The sequence below is a fragment of the Dendronephthya gigantea genome, unplaced genomic scaffold (genome assembly GCF_004324835.1).
Source record: "Dendronephthya gigantea isolate DGI-Jeju-01 unplaced genomic scaffold, DenGig_1.0 000052F, whole genome shotgun sequence".
Taxonomy (NCBI): domain Eukaryota; kingdom Metazoa; phylum Cnidaria; class Anthozoa; order Malacalcyonacea; family Nephtheidae; genus Dendronephthya; species Dendronephthya gigantea.
Window position 1 is genome coordinate 1,428,154 of NW_021163062.1, and position 18,814 is coordinate 1,446,967.

General features: G+C 36.7%; 2 protein-coding genes and 1 pseudogene across 2 annotated transcripts in view; 1 reads left to right on the forward strand and 2 right to left on the reverse strand.

Annotated features, from left to right (window-relative positions):
• Nucleotides 1–1,057: 1,057 nt before the first annotated feature.
• On the reverse strand, nucleotides 1,058–3,042 carry LOC114528946 (annotated as a pseudogene).
• Nucleotides 3,043–8,924: 5,882 nt separating this feature from the next.
• LOC114528947 (ryncolin-1-like) lies at nucleotides 8,925–10,449 on the reverse strand. Its single transcript, XM_028550656.1, has 3 exons — nucleotides 10,245–10,449; nucleotides 9,759–10,136; nucleotides 8,925–9,427 (listed from the first exon to the last, which is right to left on the reverse strand). The coding sequence occupies exons 1-3, from the start codon at nucleotides 10,447–10,449 to the stop codon at nucleotides 9,165–9,167; spliced, it is 846 nt and encodes a 281-aa protein (XP_028406457.1). The 3' UTR covers nucleotides 8,925–9,164.
• A 5,336-nt stretch (nucleotides 10,450–15,785) lies between these two features.
• LOC114528948 (chromatin-remodeling ATPase INO80-like) overlaps nucleotides 15,786–18,814 on the forward strand; it is a 28,926-nt gene continuing 25,897 nt past the window's right edge. Inside the window, exons 1-3 of the mRNA XM_028550657.1 lie at nucleotides 15,786–15,839; nucleotides 16,810–16,845; nucleotides 17,875–18,627. Of these exons, the coding sequence (XP_028406458.1) occupies nucleotides 15,792–15,839; nucleotides 16,810–16,845; nucleotides 17,875–18,627 (837 nt within the window). The 5' untranslated portion in view covers nucleotides 15,786–15,791. The remainder of the gene's footprint in view (nucleotides 15,840–16,809; nucleotides 16,846–17,874; nucleotides 18,628–18,814) is intronic.

Genomic DNA, 18,814 nt, shown 5'->3' on the forward strand with positions numbered 1-18,814 from the left:
TTAAATATAACATTCTAACTTGAAATCTTGTATAAATTTGTCTAATTTAGTATAAATAATCAATTTGCAGGTTGTCGTTACCACCAAGCCTTAAGGCTAAGTTACACGGGGCAAACTTTTCCTGCAACTTGCAATGCAATTCTTCTTTTGAGAGATGTAAATTTGGCAATTAACTACCAAACTTTTGTCTTTATTACACTCCATGGCGTTACATACATTTTGAAGACTTTTCACTAATTTACATCTCTTAAAAGTAGAACTGCATTGCAAGTTGCAAGAAAAATTGCACTGTGCAACAGGGCAATTACTTTAATGCAATATATTTTCTTTCTTCCATGCAATACAAGAATTATGGTGGTAAAGACAATAGTTTAAGACTTTACGTTTAACGGAAAACCGAATATATATTTTTACCCTTAAAGTGCCTATATCACTTGTGGGATCTTTACAGATTTGAATAGAGCTTGAAAAATTAGTTTATAAGTTCTACATTAACCCTTTTTGATATAGTTAAAAAGTTTTTGAAATATTTACATCTCAACATGACGATTTGCCTAAATTTCCGTCGTGCTCGCGGGCCTGGGACTCAGGGACCGAGTTCTTGTCAAACATGATATAATCAATTGTAATTTTACTTCGATCTTCCAATAACGTCTAATATTTTTAAAAAAACTCGCCCAGTTGCTACAGCCATACACAACGCACCGTTCCAGCATATTTTTTCTTGAAAAGCGCAAACTATATCGCCAGTGAAACTTTTCATGTTTACATTATAAAAGACGGCGTGTTTGCAGATCATTTCTGAGTCCCAGTTCCCCCAACCGACGGATTTTCGAAACTGTTTAATTATATCGCCTTTACCCGTAGACAATCTAAAACACAAAGGCCGAGCATAGATAAAGTTACGAGTACCAGATTTTTATAGCTTAGCCAATAGAATTTTATACATCAGAAGGCTTAAGATTGACAAACCGGTAACCGGAAGCGGCAAACTTTAAATTATATTTGAAAGTAAACGGTAAACCCTACGGGTTTTATGCTTACTAAAATCCTACAGTTATCGAACGAAAATCTTCCAAAAATCGTTTGGTGATATTGTGTATCCCGAGATTGAATAGTAATCATCACATTCCCAACGTTGACTCAATGGACCATTTAACCATTGAGCTTTACCAGAAATGAAGGCCGGATGATCAAACAAACGGGTTTTAACTTGCCGGCCATCAATACCCCATTTACCAACAAAATATGTATTTGATTCACGACCCCACCGAGAACACTGACTGGCCAGCGTTGAATTGTCATCAGGTAAACGATAATAAGATCCACAGCTCTTGGGAAGGGTGTTTATCTGAGCAGTAAAATACTTAATAACATCTTGACCAAGATTGTTGGTTTTATTAGTAGCGATATCAAAGACTCGTCCCGGGATCTTTTTACTGCAGAAAAATCTTAGTTGATTGAACGACATTTTTTATCTCAAGTCGCGAAGTGCATATGCTGAAAGTGCGAGATTTTGGTTTTTGTATTCACTGATTCGTCGATAATCATTTACCATGAACCAATCCATTTCTTTTGATCCATTCTGAACAAGATTATTAACCAGTGTCCAGCCACCTACAAAATGGAAAATCCATTTACCGCGTCACAGTTTTATATTCCGTATACTCTTATTGGCAATTATATGAGTATAAATTGTACATATGTTATGAGTAGAATTTTAAAGTGCTACTACGACGAAATTTTCGACCCTATTTTTATTAGGCTAAAAATTTATTCAGTCTTCTAAAAACAATTTGATGTATATATAACTTTTATACGAATCCCTAAAATCAACTTAGCCGCGCAAGAACCTCAGCGTGAAAGTCGGAACAAATTTCAATAATTTTCTTTCACTTTGGAGATCTATCTCTTTCCATAGGAACAGATGGGTACATCGTAATTATCGCTACTCTGGTTTTAATAAATGAAAGTAATAACCACAAAAAGATTACTGTCATTTATTAAAACCAGAGTAGCGATAATTATGATGGATTATATACCTGGTTGCCGTGAGCTCATTAACTTCACTGAGATGTATAGATATTTAATAATTTCAATGAATACTGGCTTAGTCGGGATTGCAAGAAATACAGCTTTTTCGTCGACAAGACAACTGAACACTAGTATCTCTCCGTTATGCTAACAATATAGCGGAGCAAAAGTTCGAAATCAGCCTAAGAATGATTTGTATTTACATTGGGCGACTCTGAAAAGAAACGGACCAGACCACACGCCCGTTTGCAGATAAATTGCCAACATCTTGGAATTCCAGACACCCTAGCTTATGCTCTCAATCTCTCCATCTCTGGTAAGGGTGGGGGTATAGCCGCAATTACGAAGTCCGTTACCTCGTCTTTTTAGATACTTTGCAAAGCAATTTCTTTTTTTTTTGTTAATAATATATATTATTATATGGCAAGCGTTACTTCCGGTGAAATGGAGTTAAGTGATTGGCTGAGAAGAATCTTCAGCGGTCCATTACTTTCACGCAATGGACCGGCGCTTTCCCGAAATGGACCTGCGTTACCGCTGAGGTATTTTTATTGTTCTTCAAAATCCAATGAATAATAAAACAATTATTAAATTCGGCTTTCGCGGGAATCCAGAATAATTCAGGCTCCGGTCAACTTTATTTGGTCAGATTACATTGACCTCCGCCTAAATTATTCCGAATATCCTGCTCAGCCTCATCCAATAATTGTTAATAATTAGAAAAAATACCTCCATCAGCTTTCATATCACAGTACACTTTTAATGGTTTATTGCCCAATAAAACCCAGTATTCTCCATCCCTTAAAGATGCCGTTTCTGTCCGTTGAAGAATGTCCAAACAAGATTTTCCAGGATTGTTGTATCCACCAACCTTTAAATGATTTAGACATTTTGGAATCATTAACATCCGGACAAAATCGTCAGGCTACTGAACACTATTGCTATTTAAGATCAAGCCTTCAAGCCTACATCGCTCCACTTCATCGATGGTGGAATATCAGGCTCCATGAATACAATAATTATTATTGTATCTGGGTAGCAGATATATTGCTATCGACCAAACGTCTTGTTCACAGTTCACATGTAGCCAATCAACGGCTAGTATTATAAAAGATTACGTCAGGAATGCTACCATTCCCGTTCGCAGGCTGAAAAGTAAACACCCGGACACGGGCAGAAAGATTGTTTTTAACCGTGTCAATTTTATTTTAACGTTATTTCGTTACAGTTTTAACTGTAGGATTCTTCTGTTTTAGTAAATGTTTTAATCATGAATTCTATGAATTCAGCTGTGTAAAATACACCAAATTTTGCAAGAAATCCAAACGATCTCGTCGCTTCGCAGGGCAAAGCAATCTCATCCAGATTTGCAAGAGAACGACATAGGTTGACCCGGAAGCATTCATATTATTGATATATTTGCATATTTTGCTTTTAGTAAAGACATGAAAGACAATTTCAAAAATTAAAAAGTAATGAAAAATATATTTGATAGCGACGTTTCGTTGTGTTTTAGCTAAAGGCATCTTTAGACTATAAATAATAAAGTAGATGCAAATTTGGCTATGTACACTAATAAGTTTTCCGTTGTTTTTCACCTATGTACAGGGGCGCCGGAATATCGATAATAACGGGGGCAGATATTCATATATTCGTGTTCTGCATTATTAACTCCTTTTGAAATCGATTGTTTTTACGATCTGCAAACACGAATATATTAATATCTGCCCCCGTTATTATCGATACTCCGGCGCCCCTGCCTATGTAGACTAATAAGTTTTTCACCTATTACAGCAAAAGACTGGAACAAATACTGCGCAAATACATGTACGCGTAGCGGACCTATTTTATACCACTTCTCAAAGTTTGGTGTTCGTAGCGTTTCATTTGTCGAGAGCGAATCACGTGAGAGTGACAAAATTTTGATGTCGCCCACGCGACCCCCTACAGAGAGAGATAAAGCGCTATTCCCCATAAGAAATAACAACTTCAATCACGCGCGGCGCACCTGGGCATGCGACCTTTAGACTGTTCATCCATTTGAATTTATCATGATTATGATTTATGAATAAATATTTATTATTGGTTTTTCTTTTACAAGTGGTATATAATATCGACCCGTCTCGGGTCCACGAAACATAACGTTTCCTTCGAACGGGGTAAATAAGCGTTAATTATCATATATTCAAATTTTATTCTCGTTCGTATTTTGTCGAATTGCCTTGGATAATTTTCGGTATTCTGTGGCAGACCCGTTGTTTTAGGTGCTGACGTCAAAGCGACGTAACACCTTTTTAACCGAAGATCGATCCAAAAAATTGTTATTGCTCGCTGTGGTTCCAAACTCTCGCGCGGTCGAGAGTTTTCTTAAAGCCCACCAAAACTGAATATTTAAAGCATAAATTAAATGGCTTTGAGCGATTTGTATGTTAGATAAAGAAGAAAATTCTAACTTGCTTTCGAAGTACACAGTGAATCAAAAACGTCAACAAAGGTGCAAATCTTTCTTTGAGGATTAGATATTGAATAGCAAATGAATTTTTATTGAGTGTATTTTTATTAAAAAATTTGTATGTTGTACTGGTGTCGGTCATCGATTTGCTCCTGATTTGAATACATAATAAAATAATTATTGAATTCGGTTTCTCTATGATATCAACTTCATTCAAATTAAATAAATAAATTATAACCTATCATAATAATTTTGTAAATTACTTAAATACATCTTGTCTGTCTGGCGTCCATATATTCCGAAATTTGCTTCCAGAATTTAATTAATTATATATGCTTCTGAAAACTGAAAATTCGCGTCGCATTGCTCTTCGCGTTCAGCGTGTGTCGCCCTTAAAGCTGTTTACTATTACATTCGCTTCACTCGCGTGGGTGAAGTGACCTTTGAAAAACTCAGATGCGACCGTGACGGGCCTAAAAAATAAAGCGCGGAGTGGTGGTACCCCCCATCCGTAGCCAGAGGGGGGGGGGGTATCACTACTGCGCGGACCGACGTAAAGGCGGATTTTTCCACTCAGTTAAAAATGTCGCGCAATCGACTTTTTGCAATCGCTTTCTTTTGAGATGCAAACAGTCAAGCGGAACTAATTAGATGAGCTTGAATGAACACATTTCAAAAGAAAGCGATCGCAAAAAATCTATCGCGTGAAATTTTGCACTGAATGGAAATCTGCCTAAATGAAGAACCGCCTTAAAGGCCGACACAGACAGGACGCGAATTGGCAGCGCAACGCAAATTTTCAACGTTTTTAATTTTTTAAAATCAAATAAATTTTAAACTATCATTATATTTATGTAGCTGACATAACAATAATGACTGCTTGGCGTCCTTAGATGCAAATTTTGCCCCAGAATTTAATTTTTATATGCTTCTGAAAATTGAACTGAAATTCACGTCGCGCGTCGCATTGCGCTTCGCGTCCGGTCTGTGTCGACTTTTAGACAGACGGGGCGGCGGCCGTGTAATAACTGCGTATTATTAACAACTTATTATGCATTATCATACCGCTTCAGCATTTCGCATCAATATCCAATCTCCTCTCTCTAAATTTTCTCTGTTGTTGGTGACGTTTGTGAGTTGACAATTTTCAACATTTTTTGTTGTTCTGTAGTTAAAACCAACACATTTTTCATCGTCTTTGCAGTGAGTGTGACATCCCAACATGACACAAAAGTTACGTTGCGTCTTGATGTTATTTCATCACTGGGTAATGATGAGCCTCCTAAAAAAAAATAAAAAAATATTACAATTTAAAAAAAAACATCCAAAAATTAACTCAATGTGTAACTAAATAAACTTTACATGATATTGCCGATGATATAATTATTTGGATACGATTTTGGACAACGTTCTCCATAATTCCGCTAAGATGAAGACGGTAACTCACCTTTTTTAATGATATCGTAATTCGTTGGGGAACAACTGCTTGCGTTAACATTTGAAGTTACAAGGAACAGTAAAGTACAAGTTGCCGCAAAAAATTTAATCATCGTTGGAATCAGCCTATTTCTGGCTTAGTGGTGGAAAGTTGAGTTGTTAGTCGTATAATTGGAAAAGCGTGTGAAAAGGCATGTCATGCAATGATGATGATTGGGTCAGCTGTATTTAAAAAAACGAAGCAAACGTCTTAATTATTTTTTTTTTAATTATATTTGTTGACATTTAGCTGCCATTAAATTAAATTTTATACACCTTGTTTTCAGAACAGCCAATTCATTATAAAAAAATATATGCATTAATTGAATATGTTGAGTGGCATGGATGCAAATATTAAAACGACAGTTTGTACTAAAAAAATTGTGTCAGTTGTGGCAAAATCTTAATCGTTCATTGTGTCGGGTGTTAAATGACATGACTGAGCATTTAGTGGCAAAAAAGGGACCATCTAAAATATCATAACATGATGATTTTAAACGCGTTTTTAAACCACTAAAATGGGATTGCCGCCATTACTCTTAATAAGCTAGAATTCTATATAGACAGTCTCAACAAGCATCATGTATATTAATTCCTAATTATCCAACGAAATTACTAATGAATATACACCAGGGATCATAGATGCTTTATAAGAATAAATCGGAACTGAAGAAATACCCCTTCATTGCGTTGTTTGAAGTAGCTATTTGGGAACGAAGAGTGCTGCGTTCGAGTTAGGATTTTGAGTACAATTATCAGACCTGGAGTAAGGTGCATGGATTTGGCGAAATATTATTAATAATTAAAAATCATTACAGGAATCATGAGGGAAATATTTTGCCGAATCCCCCGAAATGATATATTATACCGATAAAATATTGTGAGCTTATAGAACAGCCAAACACAAATACAGTACAAAGGTTTGGGAAAATGTTTCTATAAATAAGTACTCGATGAAGGCGTAAAAAAATTACCGAGAAACGTATTTTAACATCACTTTAACTTTTTTGTGTTTTCACTACGTCATTCGTCGAGATTTCGGTTAATTTTCTCGTTAGAATCGCTAATTTCGTGTTTTCAAGCAGACAAGAAAACCATTCGGACCAGTCTGTGCGACATTTAACGTCATACGCCTATAGCAGCCTAGTCCCTAGGCCTCATTGCGCGTGTTTATATTTGCGTGACGAAGCTTATCATAATCATAAACAAGTACGTGCGGACTCGAATTACTCTACAAGCAGTATGACATTGCAACGTTTGTATGAATATTTCAAATTCCTGGCAGCATAATTAATTCAATCCCGTAGCTAATTTGAAGCCAATATTTGACTAGCGAAGTCGAGCTAACCGCGTGGTAAATTGTAAACTTCCTAACATTTGACTAACGACGTCGAGCTAACCGCGTGGTAAGAGTTGTAAACTCCCCAATATTTGACTAACGACGTCGAGCTAACCGCGTGGTAAGAGTTGTAAACTCCCCAATATTTGACTAGCGAAGTCGAGCTAACCGCGTGGTAAATTGTAAACTCCCTAATATTTGACTAGCGACGTCGAGCTAACCGCGTGGTAAATTGTAAACTCCCTAATATTTGACTAGCGACGTCGAGCTAACCGCGTGGTAAGAGTTGTAAACTCCCCAATATTTGACTAGCGAAGTCGAGCTAACCGCGTGGTAAATTGTAAACTCCCCAATATTTGACTAGCGACGTCGAGCTAACCGCGTGGTTGATCGAAAACTCCCTAATATTTGACTAGCGACGCAGCGTCGTAGATCATAAACTAGGGAGGCTTTTGTGTGAGAAGCACGTCAAGAATATAGGGTCCTTTGCTTCGCTCGCAGCAATAACTATGTATAATTATTTCTTTGTCTCATTAATATGGGGTTATAGGAATTTGTTATATAGGTGCTGTGTATTTTAAATGTGATTGGATCATTCCCAGTCACATGACTTTAAAATAAATGCAATGTTTCCCGCCAGGGAAACAAGTAGTGAAAAATTTTTGCCCGCATATATTGCCATAACAAAGTAAACTGGGGTTTTTGGACCAGGAACTGGTCCCTAACCGCTGCTAATCTTGTTGTTGTTGTTGTTAGGGGGCGACGCTCTTTAAAAAAACCCTAAGGCTCTTTCATTACTTGTTTGATCGAAATGAAACTTGGCACAATTATTCTAAGCATTATTCCGCATCGATTGACGGAGTTCGAATTTTACTTTTGACCTTTGAAGCAAGTTACAAGCAATTCTTGATATATTTGCAGCAAATAATATATACATATCATTAATATTCAGACTATATACAGTATAAGTAAACGGAAACGATTAGAAATACATTGTCCTCTCCATTGTTATAAATACAATGCAGTTCAGAAATTAAACTCGGTTACGCAGTTCCTGGTCCCTATAGTACGATCGTACTTGTTTAATGAAATTGTTGGGTATAATATGTATGTTTTTGTTCCTATATAACAAAGCACTTGAGTTTTGCTTTCCTTTTAGTCTCGATGTCTTACTCGACTTCGACTCGGGAAAATTAAAACAAAACTGACTATTTCCCTCGGGAGCATACAATAAGTGTATATTATACGCTTAAAGGATATTTCATATAATCATGATTATCAAAAGACTTTGGCTACCTTTTAATTGGTGCGAAAGTCTATACGTTTTAAAATTGAAATATAATGAGATAGTACTTAAATAATGGTAAACTTACCGGATTGTAGATTACGTCTACAAGCAAGGAAAAGACAATGAAGATTAAGATGGATTTAAATAGCCTTAATCTTAATGCACGTATAACACCCTAAAAGTAAATATGATTAAAAGATATAGCTTTAGAGTGCTAAAGATTTTATTTTTGTTGTTTTGTTTGACTAGTTTGCGAATCAATTTTTGGATTCCACTATCTTAAGTACGCATATATTTATAACTATATATGTATTATCATTTATTGTCATACACAATGCCACTACAGCATACACCATAGTAGTCCTATTTTTTAACTGTTACACGTGATGGCAGCGACTTCCAAAATATGTGGACCTAATCACGTTAAATTAAGAAAGAATATACCAACTGAAAAGCAAATAAAAACGCGCGAATATAATAAAGAGAGTCTGTAAACAATTTTGTAACCACAGTAATGCTTTAATTCCTAAGGGTAGAGAGAAAACATCTATTGCTATTCCCCTGCATTTCTCGCACTAAAATGACTGCGGGCGGATTTTCATCGATGTACTTTTCAGGGAATAGTAATAACCTTTCCATGAATGCCAATTGATACCATCAGCATATGACTGGTGCGCACCATGACGATACAGACCATTGAGATTGGATACATGACAGTGCTTATACCACCAACCACCCTTGAATTGCACAGCGCAATTTGCATTATACTTATCATTGTCGGAATCTTTTGTCGAGAACGCCATACCATTGTGGTACGAGAAGGAATTTCCTGCAGTACCTGTGGATTGTCAACAAAACATTTATTACATGATTTCCCCGTTTCCTATTTGTCATGTTCTTTGTAAATATTTTATAGATACGTTAGCATAGATTTCAAATCGACGTCCCTCATAGACACCGGCCTAGTATGTTGATGAGGCTAGCGTCGATAAGATTTTTTGTAAATAAAGGTCACAAACAACAGAAAATCGAAGATGTCCCCGACCATCAAAGATGTGCCCGACCATCAAAGATGTGCCCGACTGTCTACGGAAAAAAATAGCGACGTCGAATATGGATAGTTCTGAATAAATTTTGTCCAACAGACAAGACAAAAATTAATTGCCTACCAGAGTAAGTGCCAAGACTAAGTTGATATTTCTGGCTCTCATTAGCAACAGCAAAGAAACCATATTCTGCGTATTTCTTGTTCGTGGAAGTATCTTCCATGTCGATACGCAGCTTGTTCTTAGAAGCGGTTGTAAGTCTGTAGATTTTGTCTAGTCCAAGCCAGAATTCTCCGTTCAAATCACCAAAGCCATGCTTATAATCTTGCCATCCTCTGTAGAAATCAATACTGCCATCAAGACGACGTTGAAACACTGCCCATCCTCCACCAGATGTCGTCATATCACAGGAAACATTAAAGCTGCCCTTGCCGTCTGGATCAATCCTGTAAACTCCATTTTGTTTTATACCTTTGTTATACAAATCAGCGCAATTCTTTCCTGCAACAATAACAAGTTGCTGAAGTACACGAGCTGAAGAAAATACCTATCTCCTTTGGTGTTAAGTATGATTGTAAACTACAAAAAACGTTGTGCTCATTAGGTTACCTTCAAAAGTCTTCGAAACATTGGTACACGAGACTGATTTGCCCAGTTTTTTCTGCAGTTGGAGCAAGATCTCAGCTTTCATTTCAGACAACAATGCTTTTATCTCCGAAATTTTTGGTTCCCGAGCACAATTCCCAACGGTAGTATTTTTTTTCGTAAAGCAGATCTCCTCCGCTTCATGAAGAGTAACTTCAAATGCATTCATGCTAAAAATGCAATTTAGATACAAATCTTAATCAGCTGTAAACAACATTATAAAAAATATAGTGTGTGTATCGATGACGCAGTAAAAGGTTTGTAACAAATTGAAGTTAATAAGTTCACGGCAACAATCGCAATTATCGCTACTATGGTTTAATAAATGAAAGTAATCGCCACACAAAGATTACATTCACGATCCAACGTTTCAACTCTGGCCTAGTGTCTTCATCAGGGGTGATCTAATGTTAAACATTGATCCATATGTATACTCTCAACATGACGTGTATCAATCCGATGTAAATATTCTTTTGGCAAATAGCTTTCTTCATCAGTTCATCCTTACTATTTTAGGGAAGATAGACTCGCATTAACATGCCAGGCTTCCAAGCAAAGCCTTTGCCCATAACGATAGTTAGTGCATGGTAATGACTTTAGTTATGTACTAACGATATTTAGTACATGGTAATGCCGAACTGACATTTTGTTTTGCCTAAATATTTTTTCTCGCAATCACCACATGATATAGAAGATAATTATTAAGCAGCATGAGTTTTCTGCATGTTTAGTCGCTGCGCGATCTTTGGGTTTGGCGAAAATATGTCCTATAATGTCTGAAAGGGTTTTAAGGCAACTTTGCTACCAAAATTATTCATGATCCTCCTTATTGGTTCTCCAACTCTCTGAATGTATGGGACTACTGCAAAGCACGTTTTTGAGGAATCACCCTTTTAGGAAATACATTCAGTCAAGACGGGGGTTTTTAAACAATCATTTAAAAAGTTTTGGGGATGTTTGCTCCCTCGCAATACATTGAGGACATAATCACGTAGTCTCTGTCAAAGCAATTAGATGTTAATGATTCAGCTCTTTGAAACAAAGTTTTTGCGACTGACTTTTTATGACTTTTTGTGTGGTGTGAGTAGGATAGATATTTGTTGATAGATACATAGATGAACATCAGTTTCTAACTGCCCTTCGATATTTCTATAAACGTAAGTATCCAAAAAAGCCAATTACTCCTTAGAGTGATAGCGAATTGTATTGATGGCTCAATAGAATTCAAATGTTGCAACAGAATATCGATTTCATTTTGGTTAAGGGCAGTGGCCGGCCACGTCATCAATATATATCGTTTCAAAATTAAAGGGTTAACCGGACCTGACTCGTTCTCAGTCACTTTGGTGTTACGCAAACAAATAATTATAATTATAATTATAATTATATAATGGCGCGTCAACGCACGGAGGAACGCGCGGAGGGTAATGAATGTAGTCACTGATCTATAAATATCACTACTGATCTAAAAATGTCCAAATAAGGGACTGCGGAGGAGTCGGTAACCGGACTAGAGGCTAAAGCTCTTTATGACAAAGAAGCATCTTCCGTGAGACCTTTTTCAGCGACTTTGATTGCAGGATTAACAGGGATTTTTGGAAAACAAAGGAACGACATCAAACGATACGAGCACTTGGTCTGCATTTAGAGAGTCAACTCTAATAAATTACGCGAAATGAGTGGAGTTTTTTATTGTGTAGACAGTATTCCTAACAATCGGTGACAATAGTTTTGAAATTCATGTCCGATTTTCCAAGAATAGAAAATAAAGATCAACTGAACGAAACAACGTCATTAAAGTAACCGTAAACCTGTTGAAATGCTGCCTTACCTTTGTATTCCTGAGGAAAAGGAAAAGATAAAAATGAAAACAAATTTCAGCATCATCTTGTGAACCATCCTTATACAAAATAAATAAACCAATATTTGTTGATGAAAATAGCTTCTGCATTGCGCAAAAAAGTTGAACTTGTTTAATTCAGTTTATATAACATGCATCAAGTTACATTTAATTAATAATATATTTTCACTGGTCACTCTGCCACATAATGCCTTGAGCCGATTATAGCTAAGTATGTGGAGTGAAACATTTCCAGCTAAAAGCGGAAGGTGACAGAGCAACCGTTGTGTCGCAGCCGAGGGAAGGCCGGGGGGGGGGGGTACGGCTGTGTGAACCTTTCCCCAACTCATCCTCGTTCCCAGGTTTTTCGCGTACTAGCTGCGTGTGCCAAAAGCGCTAAGAAAATCAATGCCGACAATCAACGATCTTTGTAAATTTTTCTTATTTAACATCTAGATCAAAACGGAAAAATAAGTTCCTTCAATTTATTTACTTAGTTTTTTCAGAGATAACATATATACAGATTCATAAGTTTACGTGGGTATGAGAAGCATATGTACGAGGTGTATACAAAAACTCAGCACTTAATATCCATGAATTTCATAGTTATTATTTACGCTTTCCATTTATTTACACCTTCCGTATGTCATCAAGAAATGAACAAATGATCTTTAAATAAAATTTTGCGATCCAAATCACCGTTTGGAATTAAATCATTTCTAAGAAGAAATGACACTGCATTTAACAGTGCGTCTGACGACGGCAAACGCCACATTTTCCGGGCAACATTCCAGGCAACAATTAAGGAATATGCAAGGGATCTAAGTCGTTGATGTGTGTTTGCGCATTGAATTAAAAAAAGCTCTATCAAACCTTCTTAGCTACAGCGGTTGCTTGTTTAATGGAGAAATAAATATTTAATACTGCATGGCATAAATCAACGTGAACTGACTTTATCCTTACCTTTATTGATTTGTTTCTCTCTTGATGATATCAAGGCGACAGACTGTACTTTAATTAGAGAACACTGAAACTGCGGCAATATTTACCCGCTATGTTATGACGCTTGCTGAAACGGAAGTGACAAGTGCGGTATTAGAGGTTGTGCAACACGTTTAAAAGTCGAAATTTTTCATCATTGCTTTCTTGTGTGTAATGAATCTTTAGGAATTCATGAAACAGAAAATCGAAATTTTGAAGATTCTGTACCATGTTCTGAAAATAGTCATCGCAATAAATATAAACCACAATTATGATTGAGATATACATGCACTTGCATGTTTTAGCGAATAAGTGGGCGGCATTAATAATTTTTGTTGTATGCCAAAAAAATTTAATTTACTGAGCTTTCTGAAGTCCGTTGGATGTATACCGAAATTCATTAGTATACAGCACAAAAACTGCTCGCTATGTGAAAGTTAATAAAGCGAACATAATTAAGATGTGTACTCTGTAGGCGCCAATGAGAGAAAATATGCATGCATGACATAAAAATACAACACAAAAAGTTGGACAAGTTTTCAAATTTGTAATGTTGCTGTACGCTGCGTGCATGTCTTATGAGATATCCCTAACTTGTCAGTTCAAGCGAACAATCTTGGCGATTGGCCGAGCTTTACACAATTAAAACAGCGAGCAAATACCTGGTTGAAAGTTTCGTGGCGGAGGTTTCAGTAAAACGAATTCTCACTCGTACTAGAGAAGGAATTCAACGTGTAAAGGTCGGAAGTATCTCTAATATCGAACTTTGTTAAGTTTGTTTATTGTTGGTGACCTCTTGAAGCTTCCTGTAGTTAAAATCAACGAATATTTTCAGTTTTCGTGGTCAAATCATAGGCAGCCCAGGAAACATGCGAAAATTATGTATGCATGCCTGTTTATGTACTACATATATTATATAAGGTAGGCAACTCTACGAGCTCTGAAGAGGTACACGATGTAAACAATTGATTGAAAAATATACGCACAATCCTGATAAAAACTAAAAAAAATGTTAAAGAACAAAACAATGATAGTTTTTCTCAATTGTCATGAAAACATTTTGTTCAAATAGAGTAGAAAAGTGCAAAAAGTATATGCAATTTTTAAAGCATTTCCTGCCAAAATTTCCTGTCTCGATGCTGGATGCCAAGGGTGCCTGTAATTCGTCATTTTCTTAAATGCAACACGCAATATGATTGGCCCGAAAAGTGTAGAAAAACATTCTGCCCAATCATATTGCGTCATTGTATTAAAAAAATGACGATTATACAATAACTTAATGGTTATGTATTTGATGAAACGTTGCGACGTGTCCAGTTTCTCGTGAATCAATTTTTGTCGATGGCGCAAAGAGTTTCTGTATTCCCTTGCAACCGAGGCAGAAGTGGTCACATCCTCGTCGTAATATGCGAGCGGGTGATATCGTGATAGTTTGTCTGATATCGGGTGAAAGTTCGTCTGGACGCATCATTCGTCTGTTAGTATAAAAACGGGGTGGGAACTACGAAAAATTCTAAACGCGCGATTTTGTTGGATTTGACACATTCGTCTACTATACATAGTTCGTCTTTAGATAGTTTATCGTAGCTATGTAGCTATATACTCAGACGGATCATTTGTCCAGACGGATTATCCGTCTCTAGTATAAATCGGGCCAATGTCCAAGGAGAAATGTGCTGCTGCTCAATCTAACCTCGAAAAAATGCGTGGGAAAATTAATTGACCTGCTAAAACCTTATAGTTATATATTATTTAAAGAACCTTTGAGAGTAAAATATTTCGATTTCCGGTCTTGTAAACACAACCATCCCCGACAATCCCAAGTCATTGGGGAGCTCGTACTTTCTATAACGTTTTCCTTTAAAAGTGGAATCTAAAGCAATTACTTTTGAAGAGCTTTTTGTGAAACTTACAATAAACGGTTCGTAAAATATGGATATCTTTGGTGAGACTCTGATGAATTGAATTACAATTAATTTCAGATATTAAATTTTTTAGCCTGATAAAGCCAGATAGTAACCCTCAATTAGCTTGTGGCAAACTATGCAAATGTTCCAGATGAGTAAAGATTTCAAGGTACAACCGGCATATGGATTAAAATATTTATATTCTTAAACATCCTATTCTTTGAAAAATCTGTAAGTCATCAGCATGTTTGCCAAATTTTAGAAAAGGCGCATTGTAAATGAAAATTATTGTTTGCGTTGGCGTTCAAACGTAAGGATCAACTGATTTTTCACGAGGGATGCGCGGCAAGGCCCTGCTGAACTGGGAACGAAATTTTTCAGCCTGTAGATGTCAGTTTATTTCCTGGCTTCAGCATACGTTCTTCTTACCTTTCTACTCTATGTTTGAGGATTATGCAACACTGTTTTATGAAATTAAATAAAACTCAAATACACCCTACCCTATATACCCACCCTAATGACCCTATTTGACACCTGTTATTATGTGCAGTATAAAAACATAAAGCGGCTTTCCAGGGAAGTTGTTCTTCCCGGCATTCGCATTGTTGAAGTGTCTGTTTCCATAGGCGGCCCATTGAATAGTTGTTGTGAACTTTCGCTCAAAATTGTTATTAAAGAAGGCAAGAATAATTTAAATTAGCGAAATATATGGGAAAACTGAGGAATATCTGATCTTCTCCTCCGGAATTAAGCAATAGATTAATAGATAGGATTTTCTTAAAAATGGCGGACAACTGGGCAGCCTTTAAAACATCAGACGTCGGGAAAGAGGTGGGTTAATATTTATTTTAATATTCTAACAAGAAACTAAGAGCATGTTTACCTGTTTAGAAATAATCCGTTATAAAAATTGCTCGCGTGGTGTGTTTATATTTGCTCTTGTTGTGGTACATACACACTTATAAATATCGATCAAAATTCAAAATATTTATAGTTTATTTATCACCAGGCTGTATACGTACTTCATAACATAAATGATACACTTTTATATGAGACCGAATGCCATCTAATGATCTACCCGACCTATATTCTGTGTACTTGTTTATTCCCACTTCTATAACACGATTTGTCGTTTTTATTTATTACTGAATGGTTTTTATAACATGCCCCTTGACTTTTGAGCTTCAGCAGCCCAGGTCAGGCCAGAGGCTTCTCACTAAATTCCATTGCATACTTGAGGGTAAAATTGATGATATTATGTACAGTTTTTTAATAAAAATTTCCCTCTACTATCTTGAATTTCATATAATATAAATAATAATATAAATAATAATACTATATAATAATTTAGTAATATATATATGACGCACTAAAGTTATGACATCACTTACCTCAGCAGTCACATTGCGACCTTTGCTTTTATTACCTAGTAACAGATATTGTGTCTGTATAATTTGACTATACTAAGCAACTTGCCTCAAGTTTACATACATATCAATGCATACATATCAATACATACAATGTTGTATGCACCTTGGGTTAAACTGCCCTGGAGTTTTAAAAAATCTTTAAACTTGCTCCAGAAGGATTCTAAGGAACACATGAACCACTTCCACCAAGTTTAGTTCCGCCAAGTTTTCAATTGGCCTCTTATGACTGCTGACTGATTTTTATGTTCCACTTATCGAATAGCTGGCATCCTCATTTCCTTCCATCTTCCGTTTTATAGTTGTTTTAATTATTATTTTTAATTTAATTATTATAGTTGTTTTAATTACATTCAAGTTTGAAAATCTTTTAGGGTGATGATGACTGGGCTGATTTTGGTGGATTTGAAGTAAGTGTTTCCTGTTTACCACTCTTAGTGACCATTTTTGCTTACGCTAATGAATTAGTTCATCAGCTAATATTGCTGCAAGGAAAACAGGATACTGTGATAGCAAAGTTATCCAAAATAAATAATACTAGAGGGAGGCTAGTCTACTAATTTGTTTTGTTTTAAAACATTAAATCGCACCTCATTGTTATTCAAAATAGGTTTTGATTTTTGATACTGTATATAGTTATGTCATATATAGTAATTTTACAACACTTATAGCTTTAAAAAGCTGCCAGGTGCTGTGTGTCTTTATTAAAATATTGTGATGGTGCTATTATAACTACCAACCAGACCAGCTAAAATAAAAAAATACTGCAGTACATTAAATTGAACCAGCAAACTTGTCCAATAGTTATACAAACTATCTTATAACTTTAAGACATAATGTTCAGTTACATCGAAAATGTTAGATTGGGTTTTGAAATATCACATCAACCACCACCCCCCAAATTAAACTGAATTGCACCAAGCGTTGAGAGAAATTTTCAACTGTGCATACAGTTTACAAGACATTTTGACCAAGGCTTGTAGTTAGAGTAGCTTCAGGTGCTGACGCTCAGATGTCCGACACTCATGCTTCACCTAGCTAGAGCAGAATAGACCTTTCTCAAAATGACCTTAAACGAGAAAGGGCTGATGTCAAACAAAGAGTCATTGCCTCTTTAGTTTTTGTGGAGAACATTTAACGTCATCGTGAGATAGCTCTATTGGCAGAACATTGGACCAGCAAAGCCTGCAAGGGACGTGGTTTCCGTTCTCACCGTGGTCAATTAAATTAATTTTTGAGGGTGTAACATGATAGTACATCTAGGAACGCAGATTGAGTACCATTGGCCATCATAATAATTTATATACAGTGTTCACTATAGTACAGTAATACTGTATTCACCTGAGTCATACTACTTTCGTGACATTATTACAATACAGTCATGGTATTTTTGGTCATGTGCTGTACTAACCAAACTTTTCCGTCTACTTCCATTTCAGTCAGCATCGCCTGCATCAAACCCTTTTGGAAATTCGTCTGCTGCATCACAAGGTTTTCCCTGGGCCACCGCATTTCCTGCTTCCCCTCAACCGGCCTTAAATACCCAAGCAACAGCTGCATCACAGAAACCAGCATTCCCAACTAGCACTGCTCAGAGTGTAAATATATCTCCCTCTCCACCGCCACGCACGCAAGATACGAACCTACTTAATGACCCTGGGGAATATGCGATGCTTAGTACGGCTCACAGCGGTATACCTGGACAGAAAACTACCGCTACTACAGGGTCCATCCAACCTCCCTCAGGACCACCCACCCAGCCAAACCCTCTCAGTGGTCTTCCCTCCCAACTTACTTCTTCTCATGGAGAACTGCCTCACCACCAACAAACACAGCAAAGCAACATGCCCACCAAATCCAATCTTATTCCTTCAAACGAATTATTTATTACGCCGAGCACCGAGTTGACTACACATTCAGCGCCACCCCCTGTACTACAGTCAGCGCCACCCCCCGTACCACAGTCAGCGCCACCCCCCGTACCACAGTCAGCGCCACCCCCCGTACCATCTAGAGAACATCGCACCGTGACTGCAGTAGCACAGTCGCCAGCTGTGGATGAAACTCGAGTTCATAATTTACAAGGGGAGTTAAAGGAAGCTAATGAAAAAATGAATGACTATCAAAATATGTTGCATATATCCGAAGAAAAATTGTCACTTGCTGAAAGAGAAAAGATTCGACTAGAAGAGGTAATTTACCGTTAAAGGGAATAGAAAGTTTCAGATTTGATTGCGAAACCCGCTACGGCTACGAGATTTGTCATATTGTGTTGTTCGTGGTAGCGGTCTCCCATATGACTACCTACGACGTTTTTAAGGAAACTTCATAGTCCTCAATACGTGATTTAAAAAGCAATACGAGTTGTACTGTATGAGG